General features: G+C 32.3%; 1 protein-coding gene across 4 annotated transcripts in view; it reads left to right on the top strand.

The window, feature by feature from the left end:
* Positions 1-4,030: 4,030 nt before the first annotated feature.
* Bub3 (mitotic checkpoint protein Bub3) overlaps positions 4,031-27,965 on the top strand; it is a 39,654-nt gene continuing 15,719 nt past the window's right edge. The window contains exons 1-4 of one of the 4 annotated variants that reach the window (XM_076489747.1): positions 4,031-4,167; positions 8,886-9,107; positions 13,933-14,002; positions 21,378-21,529. In XM_076489747.1, coding sequence (XP_076345862.1) covers positions 8,901-9,107; positions 13,933-14,002; positions 21,378-21,529 — 429 coding nt within the window. In that variant the 5' untranslated portion in view covers positions 4,031-4,167; positions 8,886-8,900. The other 3 variants (XM_076489745.1, XM_076489749.1, XM_076489748.1) reach the window with 3 other exon arrangements.

Here is a 27,965-nt window from a genome sequence, read left to right on the forward strand (position 1 = left end):
CATAATTTTAAATGTAGACTGATAATTTATGGAGTTATACGACCGCTCGAGTTTGTAAAACATGTAATTTGAAAAACTTACCAGTGAAAAAAGTACCATACTACAGTACGTATTTTCATAATAAATACATGCATTTAAGTACTTGAGTAAACATTCAAGAAATAGAGAAGGAAAAATAAGATAAAATCTGTAAAAAAACCACTGTAACTTGAAACTGGATTATGAGCACTCTAGTACCTTACTTGCGAAAGTGTATTTGGCTGTAAATACACATATAACAAAAGCAAAATTCAAAGCTACAACCAAAGCGATGCTGTAATCTATATTTTCAATGTTATAATGTAATTGTTTAGAGAGAGATGCTAGACCTAAAAGTCTCATAAAAGTAGTCCCAGAATATAAAACTTTTCTACACATGGTAGACTTCATTGTCTAGTATAAATGCAAGGGTGAATAATTGAGATAAGACGGATTGAATAAAGTTATTCAGGTCGTTGACAGTTAGTGCTTCTGTCAGTTAACCAGTAATTTAGTCCGGTTTATTATTGATGGAGAAAGTATTGTATTAATATTAGGCCTACAGTAGTTTCGAAAATTATGTTGAAACTTTACATAATTGAAATTAGGCCAACAGTTGAACAAAGGCTAAAGTAATATTATACAAAAACTAAATTGATTTTTAATTGCTATGTAGACTGGATTTCTTTTTGTTTTCAACACATGTTCCAAAATAATCCTCCTAATGATAGAATGTGTTATAATCGGTTTGAAAAGTGAGATTATTTTGGTAAAATCAAATAGAACAGAATTTTGACTGAGCTTCAAATTTCAACTTGTTTTGTTTTGTTTTTGAATTTCGCGCAAAGCTACTCGAGGGCTATTTGAGCTAGCCGTCCCTAATTTAGCAGTGTAAGACTAGAGGGAAGGCAGCTAGTCATCACCACCAACCGCCAACTCTTGGGATACTCTTTCACCAACTAATTATGGGATTGACCGTAACCTTATAACGCCCCTACGGCTGAAAAGGCGAGCATGTTTGGTACGACGTGGGTCCAAACCTGCAACCCTGAGATTACGAGTCGCACTCCTTAACCCACCTGGCCATGCCGGGCCATAAATTTCGACTTAAAACTGATCACACGTGCACAAATTTAGAGTTGATAAAACAATGAGGAGAACAAATAGAAAGAGAAAGAGCATTGAAGGAAGATGAAGAATGTTCAAATACAAAGTAAAATTTTAAATTTGTAAGTTGACCACCAGTAAATTTCCACACTTATAATGCTAAAGTGCAGGGTTCGATTCCAGTAGTGGACAGAATGCGGATTGCTTTTCGGGTAGCTTTGTGTTAAAACAGACAAACAGAAAATTAAAAGAAGAATGAGAAAAAATTACAGAAAGAGTAACGAAGACCAAAAATTAATTTATAAAATCTTTGAAAAAGTCAAAATGTAAAAACGGGCACTTAAGAATTAAAAGAAAAAGACACTAAACAAAGAATTAAGAGCAATAAAATATCCAATTGAAGACAAGATTGACGAAGGTATTTAAGATATAGAGAAAGATTATAACAAGATTGAAAAAGTACATGAAGACTAAAAACTAAATTGAAGTCGCACAAAAAATATCTACAAGAAACAAAAATACTATAATGAGAAGATCAAAGAAGTACAAAAATATATTAATGACAAACTAAAGCACTTGGAAAATAAATTGATAAATGCGAAGAAAAAATCAGCCACATCACAATTACATCCAGTTCCAGAATTTATTTGGCTTTTCCAACGACTTTGTGCCATAGTGAAAATAATGGACAATCATCAAAATGTGTCATGGGAAGCATATCAAGTTCAGTTTGAAATAATTTCCAGAATGAATAGGTGGAATGTTAAACAACAGGTTATTTATCTTGTTGTTTATTTAAAAGGGACAGTCTTTAATGATATCAAGTAATGTTCCAGCTGAGAGATGCAACAACTATCAAACATATTTGAACAAATTTGGAATGACACACCAAAACGAAGTATCTGGAGCAAAGTTTCAGAAAAGTGTACAAAGGAAAGAAGAGGCTTTAGAAATACTTGCTGAAGATGTTGAAAGGTTTTCTCAATTGTCTTACCCGTACACTTCACGTAAAATGATGCATTTGTTAACACATAACCAATTTATAAATTTCGTAACAAGCGAGGGTGTGAGAATTAGGTTTATTCAAAATAAATTTTTCTTTCTTTTTAAAGGAAGCATTACAGCCAAGATTGTGAGGAATTAACAGCTGGTAATAGGCCAGAGAGATAAAACTCAATCAGATCAAGGGAACAACAAAGAGTTAATCAATAATAATAAAAACAGGAATCAGGAGAATTAAGTTCAACTGAGAACACTATCCACGACAAACGAAATAAAAAGTCCATTATTTGAAAAACCCGTACAAGAGTTGATTGGTTTATTGGTGGAAAACTTTGCGGTGTGATGAATGACATAGGTTCTAGAACTACAAATATTCAACCTAATTTTATAGTAAACAGTGAAAGATTGCTTCCTGAGTCAAATAAGAGGAATTGATGAAAACAGCAGATAGACCTAAAGTTCCAGCAAGAAGATGGCTGTAAGTTAGCTCCATTGTGAAAGCTTCCATACATCTTACGATGTGAGGGTAACTTACATCAAAGAATGGTGCATATTTGGAACTGACACCATGCAGATACATAGATGCGAGGTTAAGTTAGATTAGCTTAAATAGCTTCATTTCTACTATCAGGAAATATTTGTGCAATACATGATAATTAGTACATCATACGTGTAGGTTGATCATCCAGTGACAATAAGGTAGGTGTTCATTTGACAAGGTTATGCACTGCAGATTGAATCATCTTTAGAAAAGTATTAGTGAAAGAACAGCTAACTGGCAGCTCCAGGAAATTTACGAGTTGTAAACCCATCTGTTAGAATTTCAGGGCTCTTGTAAAGACCACTACCAGGGAATCACTGACAAAAGCTCACAGTGCATTTATTCGACTATCTACCTAGTTAAAACTCACAGCCAGTGATTATGAGAACCAAGAGGCTATCCAATCTGCGATACCATGAGCCTAGAAGAGAAAACAAGAACACAAAAATTGTTTAATGTATACTTTGGTGTCCTGTTTTTTGTCTATTGTAATTGTTAGGGGGAAATTGTAATACAGGGAGAAGGTAGTATTGTAAGCTATTTTCAATGTTATAATTTAGTTTTCTGGTAGGGGGAGATGCGAATAATAATGATGATGCTAAACGTAGAAAAGTAAAAGAAAGTAATCTTAGGACCTAGAAACTTCTCGTACGTGGTTCAAGTAAAAATTGGATGTAAATACAAAAATGAATGAACAAAGAAGGATGGATTGAGTTGATGGTCGAGTAAAGTTATTCAGATCACTGAGACTTAGTGCTTCTATCAGTTAATCAGTAAGTTTGTCACGTTTTTTATATATATTTCAAGAAAATAAGTGTATTAGATTTATAGTAATTTTGGGGTTTCTGTTGTAAAGTTTATGTATAAGGAATTCGATCTAATTTGTTTGTTTTTTTTAATTTTGCGCAAAGCTACACGAGGGTTATCTATTCTAGCCGTCCCTAATTTAGCAGTGTAAAACTAGAGGGAATGCAACTAATCATCACCACCCACCGCCAACTCTTGAACTATTCTTTTACCAACGAATAGGGGGATTGACCGTAACATATAACGCCCCCACGGCTGAAAGGGCTAGCATGTTTGGCGCGACAGGGATGCGAACTCGCGACCCTCAGATTACGAGTCGCGCACCTTAACACGCTTGGCCATGCCGGGCCTGAAATAGGAGAAAATGAAAATTAGTTAGTGCGAATGAAAAAGTCCATGTTAAAATAGATTTAAATAAAATGAGGAAATTTCTGTGTGTTTTGTTTTCTTGTAGCAAAGCCTCTTCGGGTTATCTGTTGTCACCACCGAAGGGAATCGAAACGTTGATTTTGACGCCCACTAGTGATTAAAAATCGTCTAAATCAATTTTTTTGTTTTTGAAATAAAACCATTTTTTGTTTTGTTGTTATTATTATTGTACACATAAATTGAAGGTGGCTTCGGATATGCAACTAATTTTTCAAAACGTTTGGTTTTGAGACATCTTGGAATTCATAATTTTACTATTTAAAGTAGGTGGACTTCGGTAAGAGTGTTCCTTTTTTTTAATTATTGTAATAAAAGCTATTGCTTATGTGTAAATTTGTGGATTTGATAGACGCTTCTGAAGTTAAATTAATATTACTTTTTTTTTTACATAACACGTTGGAGCCTGTAGCTTTGGTTTGCAATAAAGGTAGTTTAGATGACACTGAAAATTTTATTTATTTTCTTGTGTTAAACCTCTGATTTTGTGCGTGTGTGTGAATCTTTTAAAGAAATATAGAAAAACGTATATTCTGCTAACTCTTAAAATATGTTTTCTATATTTTAATTTTCCATACCCAATATATTTTTCAATAAGCAACCGCGAAGATGTAACGAAGTTTTACGAGATAATCGTTTGACAACTAAATGTTGAGTGATACTCCTTAAGGGTTGAATTAAACTAAGTAAGTTTTATGTTTGTACTGTACTTACGATTACTATGTCAAAAGGGAGGAATTAGAGATAATGTGATTAAAAAACAAAACATACAGTTCTACAAACTTACGTAGTGAAATGTGATGACATTGTTATAAATGAATACAGTCATGGATGCGTGAAGAGGAAATCTTACCTTACTCTTATTTACTTGAATACAGACTATATTTAAAAATTAAGTGGAACTAGAAGTTAGATCCAAATTATATGATGTAATAAAGATATCACTGGTACTGTTAATATTACTATTAATAATAGCAGTATTACTTCTCTTGTTTTTGATGAGGTTATCTAAGTTATCTGAATAAGGTAAGTGATGTGAAGATTTTTGACAAGGTTTTGTTGAAGTGCCATACAAAATATCTAATTATTAAGTTATATACATCAATAGGAGCTGTGAAAAAACTATTTAATTTGTAGTGGAATATGAGTAGGAAAGTGAAAAAAGTAAGAGTTTGTTACTAACAGAATCCATTCAAACTGAGCTGTTGTTAAGTGTGGAATGGATTCAGATTTATACTTGGGACAGCTTTATCCTTTAACTCTTCAAGTTTTCTACATCTGTCCTCATACCCTGTTACCTTCAAAGTGTATCACAAAAAGTCAAAAGCCTTTTTAGTTCCCCAAAATGCCCCTGCTAGTACAGTGGTAAGTCTAGTGATTTACACTGCTAAAATTGGGTTCAATTCACCTTGGCAGACTCAGCAGATAGCCTGATGTGGCTTTACTGTAAGAAAACTCACTCCCCAAAATAATATTACAAGTTAATTATGTTCATCTGTTACCTTTCTTTTATCAAGAGAAAATAAAAGATTGTAACCTTTTGATGTAAGATAATTTGGTAACAATTTTTTTTATTTTATTCTGAGAATACTTGAAACCTTAAAACCAGGATTCTTTAAAAAATTATTAGAACTTTCAAATGTTAAAAAGATTGTATTCACAATTTTAAAAGGCTTTCCTCAGACTTTTGCAAATGATGCAATTTAAGACTTTTAACTGCGTAATATAGCCTTGGAAGGATTCTGTGATATAAGCTTGGCACAAGACATTAGAAGAGGAACCAGAAACAATAACTTTTATCAGAAATTTTAGATATACTAATTTCCAAGATGCAAAATGAGTTAGTCTCTAATAGACAGTATATTCTAAAAGTGTTAAACATAGAAGAAATTGTATTGAAACAACATATGAACAAGAAAAAACAGTTTATTCAAATATTTTACAAATTGGAATTTGTTGGCTTTTTTCATTGTTCTCTTACACTTTACAGTTAACAAGCTACAGAATAATTGACTGATAAAGCAAAGATAAAATTTTCTTACTCTATAGTGCACTAGGTGAAGACATAAATAGGAATTATGATGATACTGCTTTGTTGAGTAAGAAACCCAGTTGTGTGATGTGATACTCCACATTCCTTGTTTGTTACCCATGTCTACCATCATTCTTATCAAATACATTCAAGAGAGAGAAATCCCCAGCTCATATGAAGGAGACAGTTATTTCTATCATTCTTCAATTTGATTGTGTCATACATTCTAGAATAGTGTAGAAATAGTGTTAAACAAATATAAGCATTTTGAACAACTATTGTAGTATGTAGTTCTGATTTCTCCAAGCCCGTTTCCTTGGCTGAGATAGAGGATTAATACAAGTTTATTATCTTTTACATTTTTATTTGTAGAGTTGAGAATTAACTATGCAGATAACTCTCACAAAAAGCATGAGAAATCACTTGAATATATATGAATCATAATGTATTTTCTTTCTTATGTGTAGCTATGAAAGGATGATATGTTGCAGTTTTTAACTGTGACATGATTTATGAAATGATTTGTATTTAATATGGTGTGTTATTGGCTACTCCACATAAATGCTTGAAGAAATGAGCATTTTATTCTTTAAATTAAACTGTTTCTGAAAATGAAAACTGCATGACAGAAACTGGCATCTCTTTTGTTGTATGTGTTTGGTGGCTGCTCACTCTTATTCTTGTATAAAGGTTCTATAAAGGAATACCTGAAGAAACTACAGCATAAATTTAATACAGGAGGAAGCCCTTTGTCAGTATCAATTGATAAAATTTGGTTGATATAATTTTCAGTTCAACTGTAAAGCATTCATCAGCAGGTAACCACTGTACAACTCAAAAGTCAATTTATGATGATAATTGTGAACTGTTCTTTGCACTTGTTTTGTTTCCAATATAGTTTTCTTTTGAATTTGTGAATACATATACATATGTGAATGATAATACATACAATCAAGTGTTGTGTATTTATGCACAGTTCTTATATTTCATGCATTTTATGTACAAAATATTGTTTATTTATAGAATATGTATCTTATTTAGAGCAATGATGTTTTAAAATAACAGTGATAAGAATGACAAGGTTATAAATGTAAACTTCAATATTTTTGCTTCTCTTTGTATTACTGTTGACAGTAGATTTGAGCTGTGATTCATACAGACTTATTTTTTTTCACAAATATTTTGTGAATTAATGTATGAACTGATATGTAGGTTATTGTTATGATGTAAGTTATGTTATTGACTCAATGTTCTTAAAATGTGTTAAAGGCTACATAGTGTTTTTTAGTTCTTTGCATTGTTTTGGTGGATAGAGAGATCTTTGAAGAATGAAAATCTTATTACCTTATTTATTCATTGGTTGTTAAAATCTGCCATCATTGTGATGTGATTATGATAGTTTTGGTGTACTATTTCATACTTTTCCTACCCATTTCATTTTCATAAGTGGGTTTGACAAAATTCTGTTTGTAAAGTTATGTAATGATTCTTTTTTTTTTCTCTATAAATGTTCTCTTGTTACAGGCTTAGTTGACCAAGTATGTAACCATGGAGGTACTTGTTACAGTTTCCATACTATAATTTTTTAATAGAGTACATGTATCTTCACAAAATTTGGCAGAATTTCCAAAATTGTTACAAGTCATAACCACTGTAAAAAATGTATTAAATAAATTTAAATTTCTTCTTTGTTTCTTTCTAGAATTACCTCATATGGTAAATAAAACTACAGTTGTTTATCCTAAAAATCTTAAATGTCGTAACAGTATTCATCTGTTTATATTTATTTTTTTATTGCTCTTAGAGTTGTGGCTAACCAATATTCCTGCTACACAAATTGTAAATCAGTTGGTGAACATGTAGATCATGTTACCCTATTGGATTACATAAAGCTTGGGCTACTCACAACTTACTAATGAGTGTATCTCATGAAAAACTATATTTTACCTAATCATTGTTTAGTATAAAAGTTTTTTTTTAATTTTTACAGTTTAGTTACTTTTATAATAACAAATAAAAGGCACATGAAAAGAAGAAATATAGTACCTACCTGAGTCTTTTTTTATGTTGACTGTTTTTCAAACTTTAGCCTTTTTTATACTAATTGTACTTCTGTACTAAATTTTTTACTCAATTAATTAATGCACCAAATAACATAGAATGATAACAAATTAAAAAACAATGCTTTATAAGTGTAATAATTTTTCTGGTTTCACAACTATCTGGCAAGAATTGTTAAAAATACAACTAAGCTTGTTGATGTCTTTACCGTGAGAATAGAGTTTTAACTTAAGTGAAATAGACAATTATCTGTACAGAAAACAATATGCCATTTGATAGACTAAATTTTTAGAATTCTATTAGGTACAAATATAGTATGAAATGTCAGAAGTATTTGCAATTTGTGACAGGTGGCTGTGGCAAAAGTGGTATAATTTTGTAGTTTATTTCTCTGTGATAGAAAACAATCGAAGGCTATAAAAATTATACTTGAATGGAGACAACATTATAATGAGTAGCTTGCATTAAAATTTGTATTTTACAGCAGGGTGGTAAATATGAGAAGAGGAGAGGAGTTCTTATTTTTTTATATTGTCTTGTAAAAATAAGAACTTGAAACTTGTATAATGTTATAATTTGGATATATTACAATGCCAAATCTATTCTTATACCATCATGATGAAGAGCTATGATTAGATCTTGAATGTAACTCAGGAACTTTTATGACATTTATCCAAACGGACGATTGTTGTGAGAGGGATAAACAATTTAGAAATTGTTCTCAGCAACAAGAAGAAAATATATTAAGCATATTCTGATCATGCTTTTAAAGACTAAGGGCAACAAGCACTTCTGTTTAAGGTTTGTTATTGTTTTCCCTAAATAGCTGTCTTTGGTGACAAAAAAAAAATTCTTGTGTTAATTGTTTACCCCTAACACTTTTGTTTGCAGGATATTTCTGTTATCATGAAACTTCAAGGTGAAACTCCAAATGAATATAAACTAGAAAATCCACCCACAGATTGTGTATCCTCTGTGAAGTTTGGACCAAATTCTAACCAGTTTTTGTTGGCTAGCTCATGGGATTGTAGTGTCAGACTTTATGATGTAATCAGCAACACCATGAGACTTAAATATAATCATTCTGGTCCTGTTTTAGATTGTTGTTTTCAGGTAAGAATATGCAAATATTTATTACAAAAGTAAAAACAAGAAAACTAAGCAACATTGTAAATAACCTTTATTTACCTTAAATGGGGTTTATGATGTAATATCTTTTTCTTTTAACATTGCATGGTGTGCATGCCACAACATTTTATAGTTACATTCAAAATTTAATTAATATATGTCAATGGAATCAAAATGCAACTTATGATTCAAATTTCAGTTTCGTCTAAACTTTAATCCTTTTGCAACAGGTCATGTGTTTATTGACTTGCATTCAAAATTTTGCAAAATTATTATTTTATGAATTTAAGTCAGTAACTGTGGTATGAGATTGTAGATTATAATTCAAAGTTAAAATTATATACAAATTAATTTCTTAATTTAAAAGTAAATATAAGAAGAACCCACCTAAATACTGAGAGGCTAGAATATAAAATAAGAACCTCATCTCTATTTTGCTGAGATATGGATTATGTACTGGAATTGAAAGAAGGTAGGTTGTGTTTTTAATCTATTTGAGGTTTCATAATTTTTTTACACCTAAATGCAGCTTAGTTACTGAGCTTAATAAATTAGTGGAATGCTAAGGTATCAATGTAGTTATTTATGAGTTTTTTGGTTATTCAAAAAAACCTAAAAAAAAGTTGTTTGATATCTTCCACATGGGAAATATTGGAAGTCTTAGCCATCTGTGTCTAACAGCAACTGAGTTCAAAGGTTGTAACTAGAAGAGATAATTGTTTACTTCTTTACTTATTGTTCTATGTTTTAAGAAAAATAAGTTTCTTAACTTATTTCTAAATAGTAGAAATGTATATGCATATATAATGTATAATAATTTAAATGCTACTGTATAATACAAAATACTAGTTCACTAAAACACAGCCAAAACCAGGTCAATTTTATATTGGATACGGTAACATGAGTGCATGTCACCCTATCACTGCAAGTTATGTTATGTTAACTGAGCATGACTAGAAAGTTAATATAATAAAAAATAATATATGAAAATATATAACATTTTTAGACTTAGCTACTCAGATGAAATGTTTGTATTTTTGTATTATATGTAGTCATTCTAGTATGAAAAAAAACCATTTGTATATATTTCCTAATTTTGTGATAATGGTTACAAGATTGGTCAGCTAACAAACCCCACATAGGGTGTAAAAGATAACATAAAATATTAAGTGTTACTGAAAACAAACATTTGAAATATTTAGGAGCTTTTAGTGATTACACAAATAATATTTGAGATTTTTGGAAAGAAGAATACTTCTTTAATCCTAACATGAAATCACTTCGCATTCACACTAGTAACTGAACAAACTCAATATTACCACAAACAAATTTGTTGTAAAAATATTTCCTTAAAAATCTGATTAATTTGTGTACAAAATACTACTAATCTTTACTAAAAGTTTGCCACATTTTTGAAGGTACACTTACTGTATGTAAAGTTATAGGGTAAATACTTAATGAGTGCAAATGTGTAAATGAACTTGTATATATTATACTGAGCCTGTTGTAAAAGAGTTAATGAAAATTAACCATGTTGAAACTGACTGGACATAAAAAATGAAACTTTCTGATTTAGACAATAAACAAACATTGAATCACAAGATACAAGGAAATATTTTAAATGTTTTTTTTTGGGTTTTTTTAAATAATGTCTCACTTGAGTGTTTGGATTATCTCAATATAAGTAATTACCTCTGAACATCCTGGTATGACCTGCTGATTGAGGCACTTGACTTGCAATCTGAGGGTTGTTAGTTCAAACCTTGTCACCTAATGTGTCTACCCTTTCAACCATGAGGCGTTACAATGTGATGGTCAGTCCCACTATTTGTTATTAAAGACTAGCCCAAGGGTTGGTGGTGTGTGGTGTTGACCAGTTACTTTCCCTTTAGTCTAACACTGCCTGCTAAATTAGGGACAGACAGCCCTCATGTAGCTTTGCACAAAATCCAAAACGAAATAGACCTATATGCATTGATTACATTGATTAGTGTTGCATAAAATAATCAAGTCATTGAAAGTATAATTAGGACAAGTAATGTCATTAAAGTCATCAGCTATAGTTTCCAGTTATTACTGTTTGTGAATGTTCCATCTATCCAGGAATTAGTATTTTAATTGTTTGTAATTTTGATAATTCATGTTTAAGTGATTAGTGTCAAAACTTATGAAAATAAACAACTAATCAAAAATAGGGTTTTTAGTTAATATTATTTTAAGTTATTACAACTATCCAAGTAAATCAAAATAACACTATCATGTCTGTATGTTGTTAAAAAGAAAGCTGTGTGGCTATCTGTACTTTGCCTACTTCAGATATCTAGTTTGTGTTATATTGTTTTTAGACATATCATGTGAGAATATTCAGTGAATTTAATATAATAGGTTAATGAGCCCAAAAGTTAATGGTCAAGCAAATCCCACTAATTTCCCAATCTATGCTTTGCAACAAATATTTTGGAATTTTACACTATAAAAAAAATGCAGAAAAAAATTCATGTCAGTAGTAAGTATAAAGACTTGTAAACCTAAAAATGTATTGTTGGCAGAGCACAGTCTGTTATGTAGCTTTGTACTTAACAACAAATAAAAGTCATTATATAAATTTTGTATCACAAAAAGTAGATACTATTTATTAAGTTTCCTCTGTTGTTTGATTTGATTTAAATGCTGGAGATGTTTAACACCAACCAAAACACAGGTGCTTCTCCCTTTAATAATAGAATCCTACAACAACACATTTGCCAGTGTATGGTTTAGGTAGCATTTCAAATTCTGAAACACCAACCACAAACTGGCAGCAACAATTTTACTTTTTATTATTGTGTATCTGTTTTGTTGTTGTGACAAGTACCTTGTGTAAATAAGGTATTTTAATACTATTCAATTACTGGCATTTACTTGAGTTTAACACTGGCTCTTCTCTCTTATTAATCTCTTTAAGTAGTGTCTGTCTTTTCTGTATTTCAAATGAAAGGAATTTAACAAGTGAAAATTCCTGCCTTCTATAATTCATGTTATATTATTAAATGTTAGGCATTATGTATTTTAAATATTACACATTTGATGTTAATATTGTGTGAATTATCATAAATTTTAAATATTATTTGAAGTATTGTAAGTAAATGCTATAAAAATATTATATAAACAATAATATGTATATTATGCACTAAATATTTTAGAACACAAAAGTTATATAGTAGACATACTCTTTAAAGTAACTTGTTCGAGAAAGATAAAAATACAAAATGTGAAAGTATATATCTGTATTGCTGGATCTTTTTTATTTACACACCAGAGGAGTTTAGTAATGACAAAAGTGTGAGCTCTTGTTGGTGTTGGAGACCCATTGCAACACGTTTGTCAATTCAAAGTTCAGGTAATGTTGTGGAATTACATTAACCAAAGGAAGGTGACTGGCTTGCAACAACAAGTTTTACTTTGTACCTTACTGTTAGCAAGAATTCTGTAACACATTTTCTTACGTAACTATTATAGCATTTATTCATACTTTCAACACAAGGTAATCAGTGGAAATTTATGAAATTTTAATATTATAAACACTGTTTTATGCTTGAGAAGTTTATTATGATTTTTAGCAGTAGTTTGTTACAAACTCTTCTCTTTCTAATTATCACTGTAAAGTTCTTTTAGTTATGATGCTCAGTTCATTTGAAGTGAAAGATTGTAAGTTTCATGCAGTTTCATTAGGTGTTTTTACTGTGGGAAGAAAAGAAATTAAGGGTTATCATGACACCCATATGGTCAGAGAAGCATTAAAATGTTTTTGCAAGTTTTACATCATACTTATGATTTCTAATGAATACTAATGATTTCTATTTGAAATAATTTCTCTCCTAAATGAATTATATATACTAGCTGGGGTACCTGTACCCTGGACAGATGTTACATAAATTCATGATTAATGAAAGATTATCTTAGGACGTGAAAAGTTGTTTCCATTATGTATAATTTAAAAAAGCAAACTAAAATGCCTGTAAAAACAGCAAAACACAAAAATGAAACCAAAAATATGGATGCGTCTCCTCATGGACCAACAAACCATTCGAAAATACCCATAATAAAACACAAAATGCAAAATTGAAAACTTGTGTGTATTTACCCATGTACTTAATGAACCTCCATGCCAATTTTGGTTAAGGTTCTTCTTCATCCTGCAAAGTATTTTCATGGACATACAACAGAGAGTACTATTATATTTATATAGATGGCACTAGTGCTTTAGATCCACATGTTACACATTCATTACATTGTATCTGCTCCCTGAGAAGGGAGAAAAATAAAGTTATCCATAATGGGAAACAGGAAAATTATGACCCCTATTGCAAACCTACATGCGCAGAGGATAAAAATTTCACGAAGTTGGGGGTTGCACATCATGTAATAAAAGGTTTTTCCAATACTACATAAGCAAGAGTTCCATTATAGTATGATGCCATTCAGGTTAAGATCTTATCTTGATTGACTACCATTTTGGTCATAATAAATAGCTTTTTTCACATTTTTGGATAACAACATAAACATAAAATCACTTTAGCAATTACTACTATATTATATCTTTAGTGAGAAAATATCTTCATACCTTTAGGCAGATATAGACTTTAACAGTTAATTTCAAAATTAATTTAAATATTTCCAAAGATTTTATATTAACTTTTAAAATAGTTTTTAAACTGTTTTTTTAGGTATTTACTGTAATTGGAAAACAGGACTTAGGTTTTAAAGGTCATGTAATCTGTTATTAATAATACTGTTAAAGTTATAAATATAACTTTACTCCTATTTTCAGGATGCAGTCCATGCTTGGAGTGGGGGATTAGATTGTCAGGTGAAAGTGTTTGATTTCAATTCCAGTACAGGTAAAGCATTTCAGTGATTGATAATAGAACTGGGCAATTAGTGGAGTTTTATAATTTGTTACATTAAGCTAATAGATTATTATGACAAAACATGTATAGTTTGAATAGTTGAAAGTAATAGTAATCAGAAACATTAGTTTTGATTTGTTGATTATGTTCATGACTGAATAACCATAAATTTATCTAAAATAATCAGTCATCATAAATGCAGTATTTCAACTGGTGGATATATTTTGTATTAATCAGAAATATGTTAGATTAGTTCAAGAGTTTCCCAACATTGATCAGGCCCAACATAGCCAGGTGATGAGGTACTTGACCCATAATATGAGGATTGCGGGTTTGAATCCTTGTCACATCAAACATGCTCGCCCTTTCAGCCTTGGGGGTGTTATAATGTGATAGTCAATCCCACTGTTCATTGGTAAAAGAGTAGACCAAGAGTTGGCAGTGGGTAGCAATGACTAGCTGTCTTCCCTCTAGCCTTACACTGCTAAATAGTAGATGGCAGATAGCCCTTGTGTAGCTTTGTACAAAATTCAAAACAAACAAACAATCCTCACATTGATAAATTTAATTATTTCATTTGATCAATTAGTTTACTTGACACTATCCAATGTAATTAATATTCTTAGGTAATCATTTAATACTTTGATTGTAGAGACAATGGAGTATATTAACCATGAAACCCCAAGACTTGTGATGATACAAGTCTTTTGTACAAAAAAAAATCAGATGTTTTAATTAGATATTTTTATTAATGATTTGTCCATGAATATATAAATTTGTGTTTACTATTGAGTACAAAGTGATTCTCATATTAACATTTAATATACTTTTCATCTGAAAATATTTATATTTCATTTGTGTAACCTGTAAAACCTCCTAAATAAATATCAAATGTCTTTTTGTTGTTGAACGTTGTTTGATCATTGTTTTCTCTATCTTAACTTGCATAGACTCAGCCAGTTTATCTAATCTTGTACCACCCATTTGAACAAAACTAAATATAAATTATTATTTTTATTTTTTCTAGAATGACTGTAGAGTGTAACAGAAATTACATATGTTTATCATAAATAATGTAAGGCTTGTAACAGTTTAGACCTGTTTTTACTGAATTGTATAGTTTTATTGACCTTTGAACTGTGTCTGATAATCATGTGATACAAGGTGTAAATCACTTGACTAGTGGGTAGCTCAAATTCATATATTGAATGGTATGATTTAGGAGTTACTCATGAGTATACATCATGAAGAATTATTTAAAAATAAAATAATACAACATTAAAGTCTTATTCAGTAAATAATTATTGAAAACACGGACTTGCCCTAAAAAACTTGTGTGTTTGTGTCTGAAAATAGTGTTGTATATACATCAAAAAGTGTAGTCTGTTAAGGCATTTTTAATAATTATATATTGTGTAAGAGTTTAATGCTGTACTACTTTTAACCATAAATAGATCCGTTACACAAGTGTTGTTTTTAAGTTATTCATGAAGAATTATTATAATTTTTCATTACCTAACACAATCTAATAACTTTGCAATTTTTACATTTCAGTTACTTTTGTAACAATAAAGAATGTATAGTAAAATGAGAATTACAGTACTTACCTTTGACCTCTTATTTTTTGCTGTTAATTGCTGATGAAATGTATGCCTACTTTTTATATTGATGATACTAATGCAGTAAGTAATTTTTATTTACTTAAATAATGCACTTGCAAACAAAGAATAATAATACACATGAAGGTAATAATGTAGTACGGCTATTATATTTTAACTGGCTTTCCAATTATGCCATAAGAGCCTTAAGGTAATTCCCTGACTTTCTTTATTTGAAAGAAACTTCTAAACTGAAAATGTAGTAAATAATACTCTGTATTTAAAACAAAATAATATAACACATCACTTGATTTAGTTTGAAACTTTTGAATTTTTATTACTTATAAATGATACATCAGAGAGTGTTATTGGCAATTTGTGAGAGAGGATGTGACAAATGGGTGTGGCAAGTGGCTCCATAAATAAAAAATATTTGAAGGTCATAAAATTAGACTTTACCTTAGTAATATATATATATATATATAATAGTCAGTAATCTAAATTGAACTCCATACTTTAGAAATAGGTGGTGAATGAATTAGGAAATGAGCAAGATTCTCATCCAAGGGAAGATTGAGAATTTGTTGAAATATTTCCTTTTAAAACTTAAAACAATAAATCTTATGTAATATTTAATTTATTAACTATGTTTTGATACCAAGTTTTTTCATATACATTGACAATAAAGTAGTTTAATGAAGTTTTGAATATTACTATAAAAGGTTGTGATATGGACACTTTATTTTACTTGTAGTGAGTTGGTTAATGGAGGTAATCACTGAATTCGAATTAGTAACAACAAAATCCATTTAGTTTTATCATAAATGTATAGTGCAATGAAAGGGTTAAAATTAAGAAATAGGAAACAAATGTGCATACTTCATAATTTTTTGTCAAATATATCTTCTTTTAGTTGTATTATTATTTGTAATTTCTTACACTTTCTTGTATAGTTTATTTTTAATGTTTTATTTTCCTTTGTTGTTCTTTAGCATTATTACTTATGGCAACACATCAACAGGCACCTTCAGGCAATATTACAATATCATTGGCAAAGACACTTTTGCCTTCATTTGAATCTTGGAATGCTCACATACTTCACTAAGGCTCATAAACAGAGGCAATTTGGCTGTTATTTTTTTAAAAAATTATTAAATATTTCTAATATGCATTTTAAAACATAAAAACACATAATTAACTAAAATTTAAGACTAAAACCTAAATACAATTTAATTGTATATCAAAGTGACATTTATAGGTGAGAAATTATAAGTGCTACAAAGGATATAAGGGTTACAGAACAATAATGAGAGTGGATTCAAGACCTTTCTTGAAACTTGCTTTGAGAAATTTGAAGAGAGGAAGTGTAAACAAAGCATTTAACCTAGTTTCATTCTATACAGTAAGGTCAAGTGTAAAAGAATTTCTTAAGTTACAAAAACTGAAAACTGATACTTGTAAATGCTTATGCATCGTAGGACAACCAAACTAGTGATTAAGAGCATTTTTGTAAACATTTCTTTTCAAATAAATGAGTTAAAATATCATACTTGTATAAAAGCTAATGTGTGTCATGTTGCTCTTAATTTCTATTTATTTCTTAAAATAGGAAAAGTCATTAGAAACCAAAATGCACTTATTCAGATAGACTAGTTTGATTACTGTCTGCCCATTATGATTTCAGTTATGAGAGTGTAAGGGGGCCATGAGGTGTGTGTATGCTCTGAAACCTAACAAGTGCAGTGGGTGTTGCTATAATAAGCCTAAAGTAAAGACATTTTAATAAAAAAACAAACCTCTTGAATCAGTTGAGACTCTAAATTAAGAAATCAACAAATATTTTCCCACTATTGTTGTTTATACATTTCATTTTATACTTTCAGGATATAAACTAACAACAATATTACATTAAACATTTGTTGCTAACAACATAACAAAAAAGCCATTGTTGGAATTAGTATTTCCAAAATGCAGTGGTATTCTTTTGTACACAGGAGGTTGCATTTATCAATCTGGCACCTGCACTTTACATTTATTCAACTAATTTATTCACAGGATTTGTGTCTTCATTATTACATAGATGACTGGTTGTTATTAGCTCCATCCCTATAAACTGCTCACCAATACACTCAGTAACTTCTTCAAAAAGCAACTTGAGTTAGATGGCACATCAAGCAAGAGAAGTTCTTCCTTTCCATTACACAATACCTTGTGCATGTGGGAGTATTTTAAGTCTTTCCTCAGTTGGGCCCGGCCTTTCCTTTTTCATCTGTGATCAATGTAAAACTTTTTATTCAAAGTCCAATCTTTTTCCTAAACTATCTGCATGTGGGGTTCTCTCTCTTTTAGGGACATGGGCTTCCATGGAAGCTCTTATACTCTTGGGTAGTGCTAATACATGCATTTTGCAGTGGCATTGCATGATCAAGGAGCCTTGCTTTGGATTCCCTGAACTTTATTATCAGTCTTCTTTCCTCACTGAAAGTCAGTTTATTTCACAGTGGCTTAACAGATATACTACTACAGCTGGCATTCCTCTTCCATTTCCATGACCTGAGTGGTGTCTAAGGAACTTTTGGGTCACTAGTCTTCAATGAAGATGGCAACACACATTAGCATCCTAGAGCTTCTTGCTGTATGTTGTGCTTTGAATTAATTTTAACTCTTCATACAAAGCAAATTTATTATGATCCATTCCAACAGCTTAACTGTTGTCTCATATATCAGTTGATTAGGAGGCAGTCCTTCATGTTTGCTTTTTTTTTTTAAACATTAGAACTCACGGTCTGATCCCAGTCATATCATACACGTTTAGTAGTGTGTCACTTTCTGGGTGTCTTGAATCTTTGTTTGGATCAGATATCTTAACAAAGTTCTTTGCACATAGTGGTCCCTCAGTTCAAAAGTTTTCAAGTGGTTATGTGATCAGTGGAGTGCTCCATGTGTGAACATGTTAGTCACCAATCTCAATAACAAATTACTTAACCCTTTCTTTGATCCCCAGTACCTCATTCTTTGGGCTTTGGCAGTAGATATCTTCAGTTAAGAATGGACTGACCTTTACCTGTATGCTTACTTTCCTATCTGTCTCCTTATTAGAGTTACATTTATCATCCAGTCTATTCTGTGATGTGTTCTTTCAGTATCACATTTCTTTAAAGGTCACATTTGGTTTCCAGTCCTTGCCCTCATTCAGACAGCACCTCCATAACCACTTTTTCATATGCAGTTTCTCCTCCATCAACCTTAATCACTAGTATTTCATCACTCAGTTTCCACACTAGCTTCATATGTGGCTTTTGTCTGGTCCCTTACAAGGCAGTATGAACTATCCACACATGTGGCTTCCATCATTTCTCATTCTGTGCAACCTTCTTCTCTTACAGTATATTAGAGAATTTCAATTCAATTCTGAATTGGTAAGTTTTTTTTACAAGGTAACACCCCTCTTCTATACTGGATCCCCCTTAAAGGCTCTATAGTTCCAATAGATGTGTATCACTTGATACGTCTCACACTTCCTCCCCACTTTTGGTACTTTTTTTTACCTAATCTTGATGAGAAGATGGGTTGTACAGTAATTGATGAGCCAGTTGCAGCAGGAGAGTGTGTTACTCTCCTATTTGTGGATGATTGTCACACACTTATTTACATGCTGTAATGCAGTTGAACCACATCAAAACACAGGATAGGTGCGAGTTTCAAGGCTAGTGATGAGCAAAAACATTTATGCATATAGAGGACAGCACTAAATGAGAAAATCTGTTATGCGTGAAAGGGTATCTATTTGAAATGTAATTTCAGTCAGAAAATATTAACTTTTAAAGAGTAGTAATTCAAAGCTTCATTTACTTTATTTACCAACAACATGAATGTATACAACTTTGACAACAGGTTTGATTGGTAAGAAAGATGAAATGCAGAAAATGCAGGTCCCATAACTGTGCAAGAGATAGAAAACATTATTTGTAAATTATCGACTCATTTCCATTCTGAAGTTAGCCAGGTGGTTAAGCCACTCGACTCGTAATCTGAGAATCATGGGTTCAAGTCCCCATCACACCAAACATGCTCACCCTTTCAGCTGTGGGGGCATTGTAATGTGACGGTCAGTCTTACTATTCATTTGTAAAAGAGTAGCCCAAGAGTTGGTAATGGGTGGTGATGACTAGCTGCCTTCCCTCTTGTCTTACACTGCTAAATTAGGGACAGCTAGTGCAGATAGCCCTCATGCAGCTTTGTGTGAAATTCAAAACAAACTAAACCATTCTAAAGTTACTCCCTGCCCATCTTCTATGTTTTGTAGGGCTAAGATTATCTAAATTTTAATTAAATTATTTGGAAAAGCAGATCTAATATCATGGTTGGGATTCAAACCAAGAAGTTTCAAGTTACATCTGCAAAATACAGTAAAATTGCCTAACACCATTCCACTTTAAGCTAATCAGCTTATGTTATGGATCTCGTCCCCTTGAGAGATTACTATTTTTCGTGAGAGAGTAAAAAAAACAAAATTCATAACTCTTTGGACCCTACTTTTCATACTAATAGTAGTAGTGCACAAAATATTTTTTAAAATAAAATAATGCATCAAAGAACATAGAATAATAACATCAAAAAGCAGACAATGCCATGTATTATTAAAATTTATCTGGTATTTTTAGTGATGCAGTATGAATGATTAAAATGTCATTCATCTATACAGTATCAATCCTGTGGGGGGGAAAAAACATCTTCTCAAGAAGTGATCTACAAATTTCTGTACAGAAAACAATATATAATACATTATTTCATAGATGAAAACCTCTCCTGTCTATTGGTTATAATTAATATAGCTGTAAATGTAAGAGAGAACTACATGTTTTGACAAATCATGAAAGAGAAGATGTGAAAGATTGGCATTGCAGGAGGGGTCTGTTTATCTTTTTGATGGTTCTGTGATGAAACCAGATTGAAGTCGAAAAAAGTTAGTCTTTTTTTTTGGCTATGATAATATTATAGTGAGTAATTTGTTAAATTTACCAATATCCAAATAAAGCATGTATGCCTTCACAGGTAAGAAACAATGCCTTCAGTTGCATAATTCCATATATATACATGTATGCAATGTTAAAATGACTGTGTTTAGAGCTGATTCATTTAGAGCTCTGCTCTCAGGACCCTTCTTGAGAGCTAAATGTGAGTATAACTGTACAATATTTCTGTACTTTTTTAAAAAGCTGTTATCCAACAGATGATAAGACATATATAGAAGTTGTGAAGTTTTGGTTGATGGCCCATCAAACCCTTAAATTACCAACTCGTTTGTATATTATACTTTACAATTGGAGTCTGCATATTAAATAATTTTATGTTTTTGGCTATTAAAATATTTAGTATAATGAACTCGGTCAAATCATTCATTTTCTAAAGCTATATTTAGTTGGATTCTGTTAACACTAATGTTCCCATAAGTAATTTGGTGAATAAATAGGATCAGCCCATTAGCAGTTATTGTTTTAAGCAAACTGAGCACATGAGTGATGAATATATCACCTTTTCCAACACATTCATTTGCTGATTATAATATAAACGACAGAGAGGCAGCCTAGAAAATATCTAGTGTGTATGTGTTTTATTTTACTAATTATTTATTATTGTGGTAATGATAAAACTGATGAATGGGAATATATGTTGCATGCTCATTCTTGAAAGTTTCTCTAAAGCATGAATACTTCAGTAAGCATAAAAGGAAGGTTTTTATGAAATAAGTTTTACTATATTTTCAGAAAGCTTAGCAGGTAACCATGATGCTCCAGTGCGATGTGTGGAGTTCTGTCCTGAAGTAAATATGATCATCACAGGCAGCTGGGACCAGACAGTAAAACTATGGGATCCACGGACACCCTGTGGTGCAGGAACCTTTTCTCAGCCAGATAAAGTATGTTAATGTTATATACCCATTTATTCCATTCATATGTTTTCTATATTCTTGATAATATAAATCTGTTAACATAAACTTTTTATTATTTCTGTTACACTTCAATCTTTTAAAGGAAAGTACAAGACCAAGCAATTTAATTTTTTCTCCAAATTTCTGATAAACTTAAGGAAATTTAATGAACAAATGTCAAAAGGTATATTGAATATGGGCTTGTTATTTACATATCAAAATAAACTTCTAGATTTCACAAAAAATATAAGTAGGGTTGCAATGATTGCATAATATATATATATAAATACTTTACTTTTGGAGAATTAAAAGTTATGATTTATATACATAGTATAGTATACCAGGTTTAATATGTATACACCATAGAATGTGGTAAGTTGAAGTACATTGTAGGATACCAGGATTAACGTGTATGTAATGTAATATGTGTTTATAATGTTGTATATCTAAAGTTGGTGTACATTGTAACATATCTGGTTTAAAGTGTTTATAGTGTAGTGTGTGTGTGTAAAGTTAATATATATTGTATGATACTAGGTTTGATAAGTATATAGTGTAGTGTATGTATAGTTGATATATGCTGTATGATACCAGGTTTGATAGGTGTATGGTATAGTGTATGTATACTTTTAATGATTTTGTAGGATATCAGTCTCAGTACATACACTACTGGCCAAAATCTTAAGGCCAATTAACATGAATAAAAAAATATCCATTTTACATTGTTATTTGAAAGATGAAAAAAAAGGGAAAATAAAAATAAAAAACTTTTTAGCATTTAATAGGGAAAATGTGAACACTATGAAATTAGCCTAAATACTAGCTGTTCAAAAGTTTCAGACCATACCAAAAAGAAGTCCTAAACAAGGAAGGAAATGCCCAACAAGAGGTCTCAGTAGTGAATTGCACGGCTGTCATTATGAATAATTTTAAACATTCGCTTTGGCATGGTCAATATAAGCATATGCAGAAGGCTGGCTGGAATGTTATTCCAGGTGGTGAAGATGGCTTCATGAAGATCATGCAGTGTTTGGAATTGATGTCCATTTCTATAGACTTCTCTTGCCATCCACTCCAAACATTTTCAATGGGGTTTAGTTCGGGTGAACATGCTGGATGGTCCAAAAGAATCACGTTATTCACCTTGAAAAAGTCCTTTGTCTTGCAGGCATTGGGGATTGCAATGTTGTCCTGTTGAAATATCCAGTCATTTCCACACAAGCGAGGGCCTTCAGTCAATAAGGATGCTCTTTCCAACATGCCAGTGTAGTCAGCTGCTGTTTGATGCCTCTGTTATACCTGTAGCTCCATTGTTCCATGGAAGGAGAAAGCACCCCAGATCATGATGAAACCTCTTCCACTGTGTCATGTAGAAAATGTCTCTGGTGGGATATCTTTATCGTGCCAGTAATATTGGAAGTCATCTGGACCATCCAGGTTAAATTTTTTCTCATCAGAGAACAAAACCTTCTTCCACTTTTCTAGGTCTTATGTTTGGTGCTTCTCAGCAAAGTTTAACCGAGCTGTTTTGTTGTGTGGAAGGAGGCATGGCCTTTGAAGATGTTTACGGTTTTTAAAGCCTATCTCTCGTAGATGTCGTCTTATTATTCTTGAGCTGCATTCTGCATCCGTAAAGGCCTTAATCTGGTTTGACGATCAGCTGGTGTCTTGCCGGACAATCCGTTGAATCCTCCTGTTTAACGCCAGCGAAATTTTCTTGGGCTGACCACTTGAAATGTTCGTTCCATATCCCTCAGGGTCTTTTAAGAATTTTGCAACAGCAGTTGTACTACGTCCAATCTCACCAGCAATGGCACGTTCAAACTCTGTCAACTTTTTAGTCTTTGCCATGTTTTTATCCAATGTAACACAGGAGATGTCAGTGGGAGATGTTGACAACACTAATGCTTGAACACAAATGACTAAATTTTGTTACATGTTTGTCGATTAACGCTTCGTTTCAGTATGGTCTTAAACTTTTGACCAGCTATTATCTAGGCTAATTTCATAGTGTTCACATTTTCCTTATCAAATGCTACAGTTTTTTTTCCTTTTTCTTATTGTCATCTTTCGAAGCTCTACTCAAATAATTGGTTGAGTCAAACAATGCAAAATGCATATTTTTTCTTTATGTTCATTGGTCTTAAGATTTTGGCCAGCAGTGTATGTTATGTAGTACATGTAAAATTGGTGTATATTGGAGAATATCCAATTTAAACCTGTTGTCATTGGCATCTTTTACTGTGCATGTCTCAAAGTTTTTAGCAAGTTACATTCAAAATCTAACTCAACTACTACTTGTTCATGTTATCCCAAATAGTATAACAGAATCGTAGCTAGTAATTTATGTTTCAGTAGTACATAAGTTTTTAATTTTATAATACTTTTTTTTTTAATCTTGAATTTCCCTTATTTTCAAAAATATAATATTTTTTCTATAGGCATCCTCTTATCTCTAATTTATTTACCATCCCTTCAATAAGTATGAAATTTAGCTTTAATTACTCATTATAATGTTATAATTGCCAGAGTAAAGCATAATTTTCATAGCATTCAAATACGGTCAAGTCCCCACTATTTACATTCTCTTTTCTTATGGTTTATGTATAGTTCTTTCTTGCATACAATACTATATTATGTGTAACCAATAGAAGGCAATGGTTTCCAGTACTGTACATTATCACCCCTTACATGTATGGTTTTTTTGTTCAATGCAAAAATATTTTGCATACCACAAGCCTTGAGATCCTACATACCCCATCATCAGCATAGCTCAACTGTGTTTTGCATGTACATCATCACGTGACAGCCCTCCAACAACAGAAGTTCAACATGCATTCCTGATGCATGTGACTCTGATTTTACTGAACTATCATTTCTCGTAAGACAGGATTGAATACAGATGTTTTCAGTTATGCTTATTTCATGTGATTATTTTATTTTTTTGTGATAATAACTTACATTTTCAATTTTGTCTTCATGGTTTCAGGTGAATTCTAAAGTTTGTTTTTTCTTATCTCTATTACTATTATTGCTACTGTGAGTGTCATTACACACTTCAGGTTGATGCTGTGAACATCTTATTTCATGATTGAGGGTTGGTGTTAGTATGCCTCTTCTTCCATGGAGTGCTAGTCATTATCTTTTGACTTATCTGCTAGCTAATCAACCCTTCTTGACTATTAGCAGTTGGAGTCAGTTTTGATTATGTGGAGCTATCCCTGATAATTCTATACATATCTTACTCCTCCATTTTCTCATTTTTGTCTTACCCTTAAATCTCTCCCAGTCTACAAGTCCAACATTCAGTTCTTTTTTTAGAAGCTTCACTAATCACCTGAGGAGTTTTGTGGGGGATAATACACTTTCTCTCATTAATCCTCCATGACAGCACTGTCCTCATCAGCCCTATCTCTTCAGGTGTGGCTTTGTATTCCATTAGAATCTTATTAGGAAGGATTTTATCTTTCTATAATTTCATCTACTTTCCCATTATCTTTGTGATTCTTGGATGATTCCTTTTCTCCATCATTGTGTTTTTAGAGATTTTCTAAGAGTCTTGAGTGTCACATGTGGATTCTGCAATCAGGTATCTTTCTTTTTTCCTGGAGTCTCATCTTCATCATTCATTGGAGGAAACCTTTTGGTCAGACATGTGACCTCCACCTCACACATTCATCTCCCACCATTTTCATTGGGTGGCTGATTTTTCTCTTCAGGTCACTACTTTCCAATTTTTGTCACCCTTCAAACTTTGATTCAGCCATGACTTTTTCTGGTAATTTTTTCTTTCTACCAAGGGCATGTCCCATTTAGGATTCAGATCCTACTTAGTGGCAGACACTGCCTATCCAAGTATGCTTCTTTTTTCTCAAATCTGTACAGTATGGCCAATAATGCACACTGTTTAGATGAGTTTTCCACAATATTGCTAGTAATTTTTCTGGCAATATGTTTGCTTCATTACCATGTCCACTAACCCATACTTGCATGAATAAAGCAGATTGGGATAGCTGCCTATCCCTCTGATTGATTAAATCATGGTGGTCTGCCTTTCAAAATAGGGTTTTCATGGACACCAATTGCACTCTTTCCAGTGTTGGTGTTCTTCTAGACTTTCTACCCTGTTTTCTCCCTCTTGTTGTTCTAGAGGAATATGGGAGTCCTTACCACTTCTCAGTTCTGAGCTACTGAGGTTGGTGGACCACATTGGAGGTCTCCTGATGTCTTCTCTTCCATTCAGTAGAGAGTTGAGTGGTGGCGTTTTGCTGAGATAGATTGCATGCAATCCTCCAGTCATACACTCTACATGTTTGGAGTTCTAGCCAGGGGGAAGAGGTTAATTATATTTTCTAGATGTGATCCACTTCCATGTGGTGGATGCAGAGAGTGACATTGTACTTCAACTTCTTGTGTGGGATCCTAATACAAGCATGATGTTGCACATATTTACAAATAAATACACTTCATCTCCCTGGGATAGATCCAAGAGTGATGTTGCACGCAGTTTCCGTGCAGTTATATGTGGGGGGTATGAGTACTTATAAGTTATGGATGAAATCCATTTCTGTGTAGTGGGACCCAGAGGTTGCTGTTGTACTCCAGTTCTTGTGCTGTTATATCTGAATGATGCTGCTGCTTTGGAGTAGATCTATCACATTGTAGTTTACCCCCTTGATTGGGATCACTCATGTTACCATCACCTGGATGTCAGTTACTAGCGAGTTATTTTAGACTGGATCAATCAACATAAATCCAGAAATGTGTTTATTGTATCACTGCTTCTTCAGTCAGTGCCTCAGGATCTCCATTTCTGCATAGTGGGCCATGGAGGTTGATGTTGCACCCAGCTTCTGTGCAGTCCTATCTGGAAGATGATGTTGATTAGGGGTAATGGTTCTTCCTCTTACGTTTCACCTGAGGGTGTTTTCACTACATGAAGCTGATGTTGCATAGTGGGATGTCAGTCTAATTAGTTTGATGTGATCTGCAACTTTTGCAAATCTGTTCTTACTGTCATTCAGATGGTAGGTTCCTGGATGTGTGGTCTGTTGTGGATTTGTGCACATACTAGTTTTGAAGATTAGTTTGCACAATATATCCTTCTGTTCCACTTAAGATGGTGTGCACCCTTCTCCTGCCATAGTTCAGAGGTTTTAATCCTGATACCACTTGATTTTGTACTGGAAATGACTGGCTGTGAATAGTGCATTGCACACTAGTCATTGTACGCCTTGGAGCACCTCCACTTTAGTTTTTCCAATATTCCTGTATGTAGATGGTTCTTTTACAATCTTTCTTCTGTGGAATTGCTCTTCCAGTATACTGTGGTTTGGATTCTGACCTAACAGGTTTTTTTTTTTTTTTTTTTATTGTGTTTCTTCTACATTTCACTAATGTGTGCAACACCTATTTCCACACTGGGTGCAGTGTATACCTGACACAGCAGTGGTTCAGTCTTCTATGTATGTTGTTCTCCCAACAGGGATCACACTTTGTAGGTATTCCTTTTACACTTTTGAAGGATATTTTTATTTCTATCCTTGACACCAGTCCCTGTGTATGTTAAATGTGGTATTCTAGTCATACATGTAAGAGGCCCGGCATGGCCAAGCGTGTTAAGGGGTTCGACTCGTAATCCGAAGGTCGCAAGTTTGAATCCTGGTTGCACCAAACATGCTCACCCTTTCAGCCATGGGGGTGTTATAATGTAATGGCCAGTCCCACTATTCGTTGCTAAAAGAGTAGCCCAAGATTTTGGCAGTGGGTGGTAATGACTAGCTGCCTTCCCTCTAGTCTTATATTACTAAATTAGGAATGGCTAGTGCAGATAGCTCTCGAGTAGCTTTGTGTAAAATTCAAAACAAACAAACAAACGTACGTGTAAGAAGAGGTAATGCACTGTATCAAAAGATATTTTCCAATACTGAAAATAATATCTGATAGGTACTTCCCTCATCTATCACTACCTACTAAAAACTAGAGCTTTCTTTTCTGCCTAATCTTGAAGTGATAATTTGGTAGAATCAAATAGATGGATTCACATGGGTCAGGACGATGTGTTGCACTCCTACTGGTGTAGGGTTGTGGCACGATTTACACGTGAGATGAAGTTGAGTCACATTGATCGTGTGGGATGTGAGTACTTATTGGAAGTGTACTTTCAGTATATGAAAACCATGACTTTCAACTATCAAATGATGTATTATGTTGTTTTCTGTACAGAGAATTCTCAATTTCTCTTTAATTATAAGCTTTGTTCCCATAGCAAGATTGATTAATTTGAATGAATATGTAAAGGCTTTTGTCACAGTTAGAAAGCCAGAAAAATTGTGGTAGTTTAGAACATTGTTTTTTGTGTGTTATTATTCTGGGTTTGTCAGTACATTATTTAATTAACCCTTTTGCAACAGGTTTGATATAC

This window comes from Tachypleus tridentatus, chromosome 2, assembly GCF_004210375.1.
Source record: "Tachypleus tridentatus isolate NWPU-2018 chromosome 2, ASM421037v1, whole genome shotgun sequence".
NCBI classification, from domain to species: domain Eukaryota; kingdom Metazoa; phylum Arthropoda; class Merostomata; order Xiphosura; family Limulidae; genus Tachypleus; species Tachypleus tridentatus.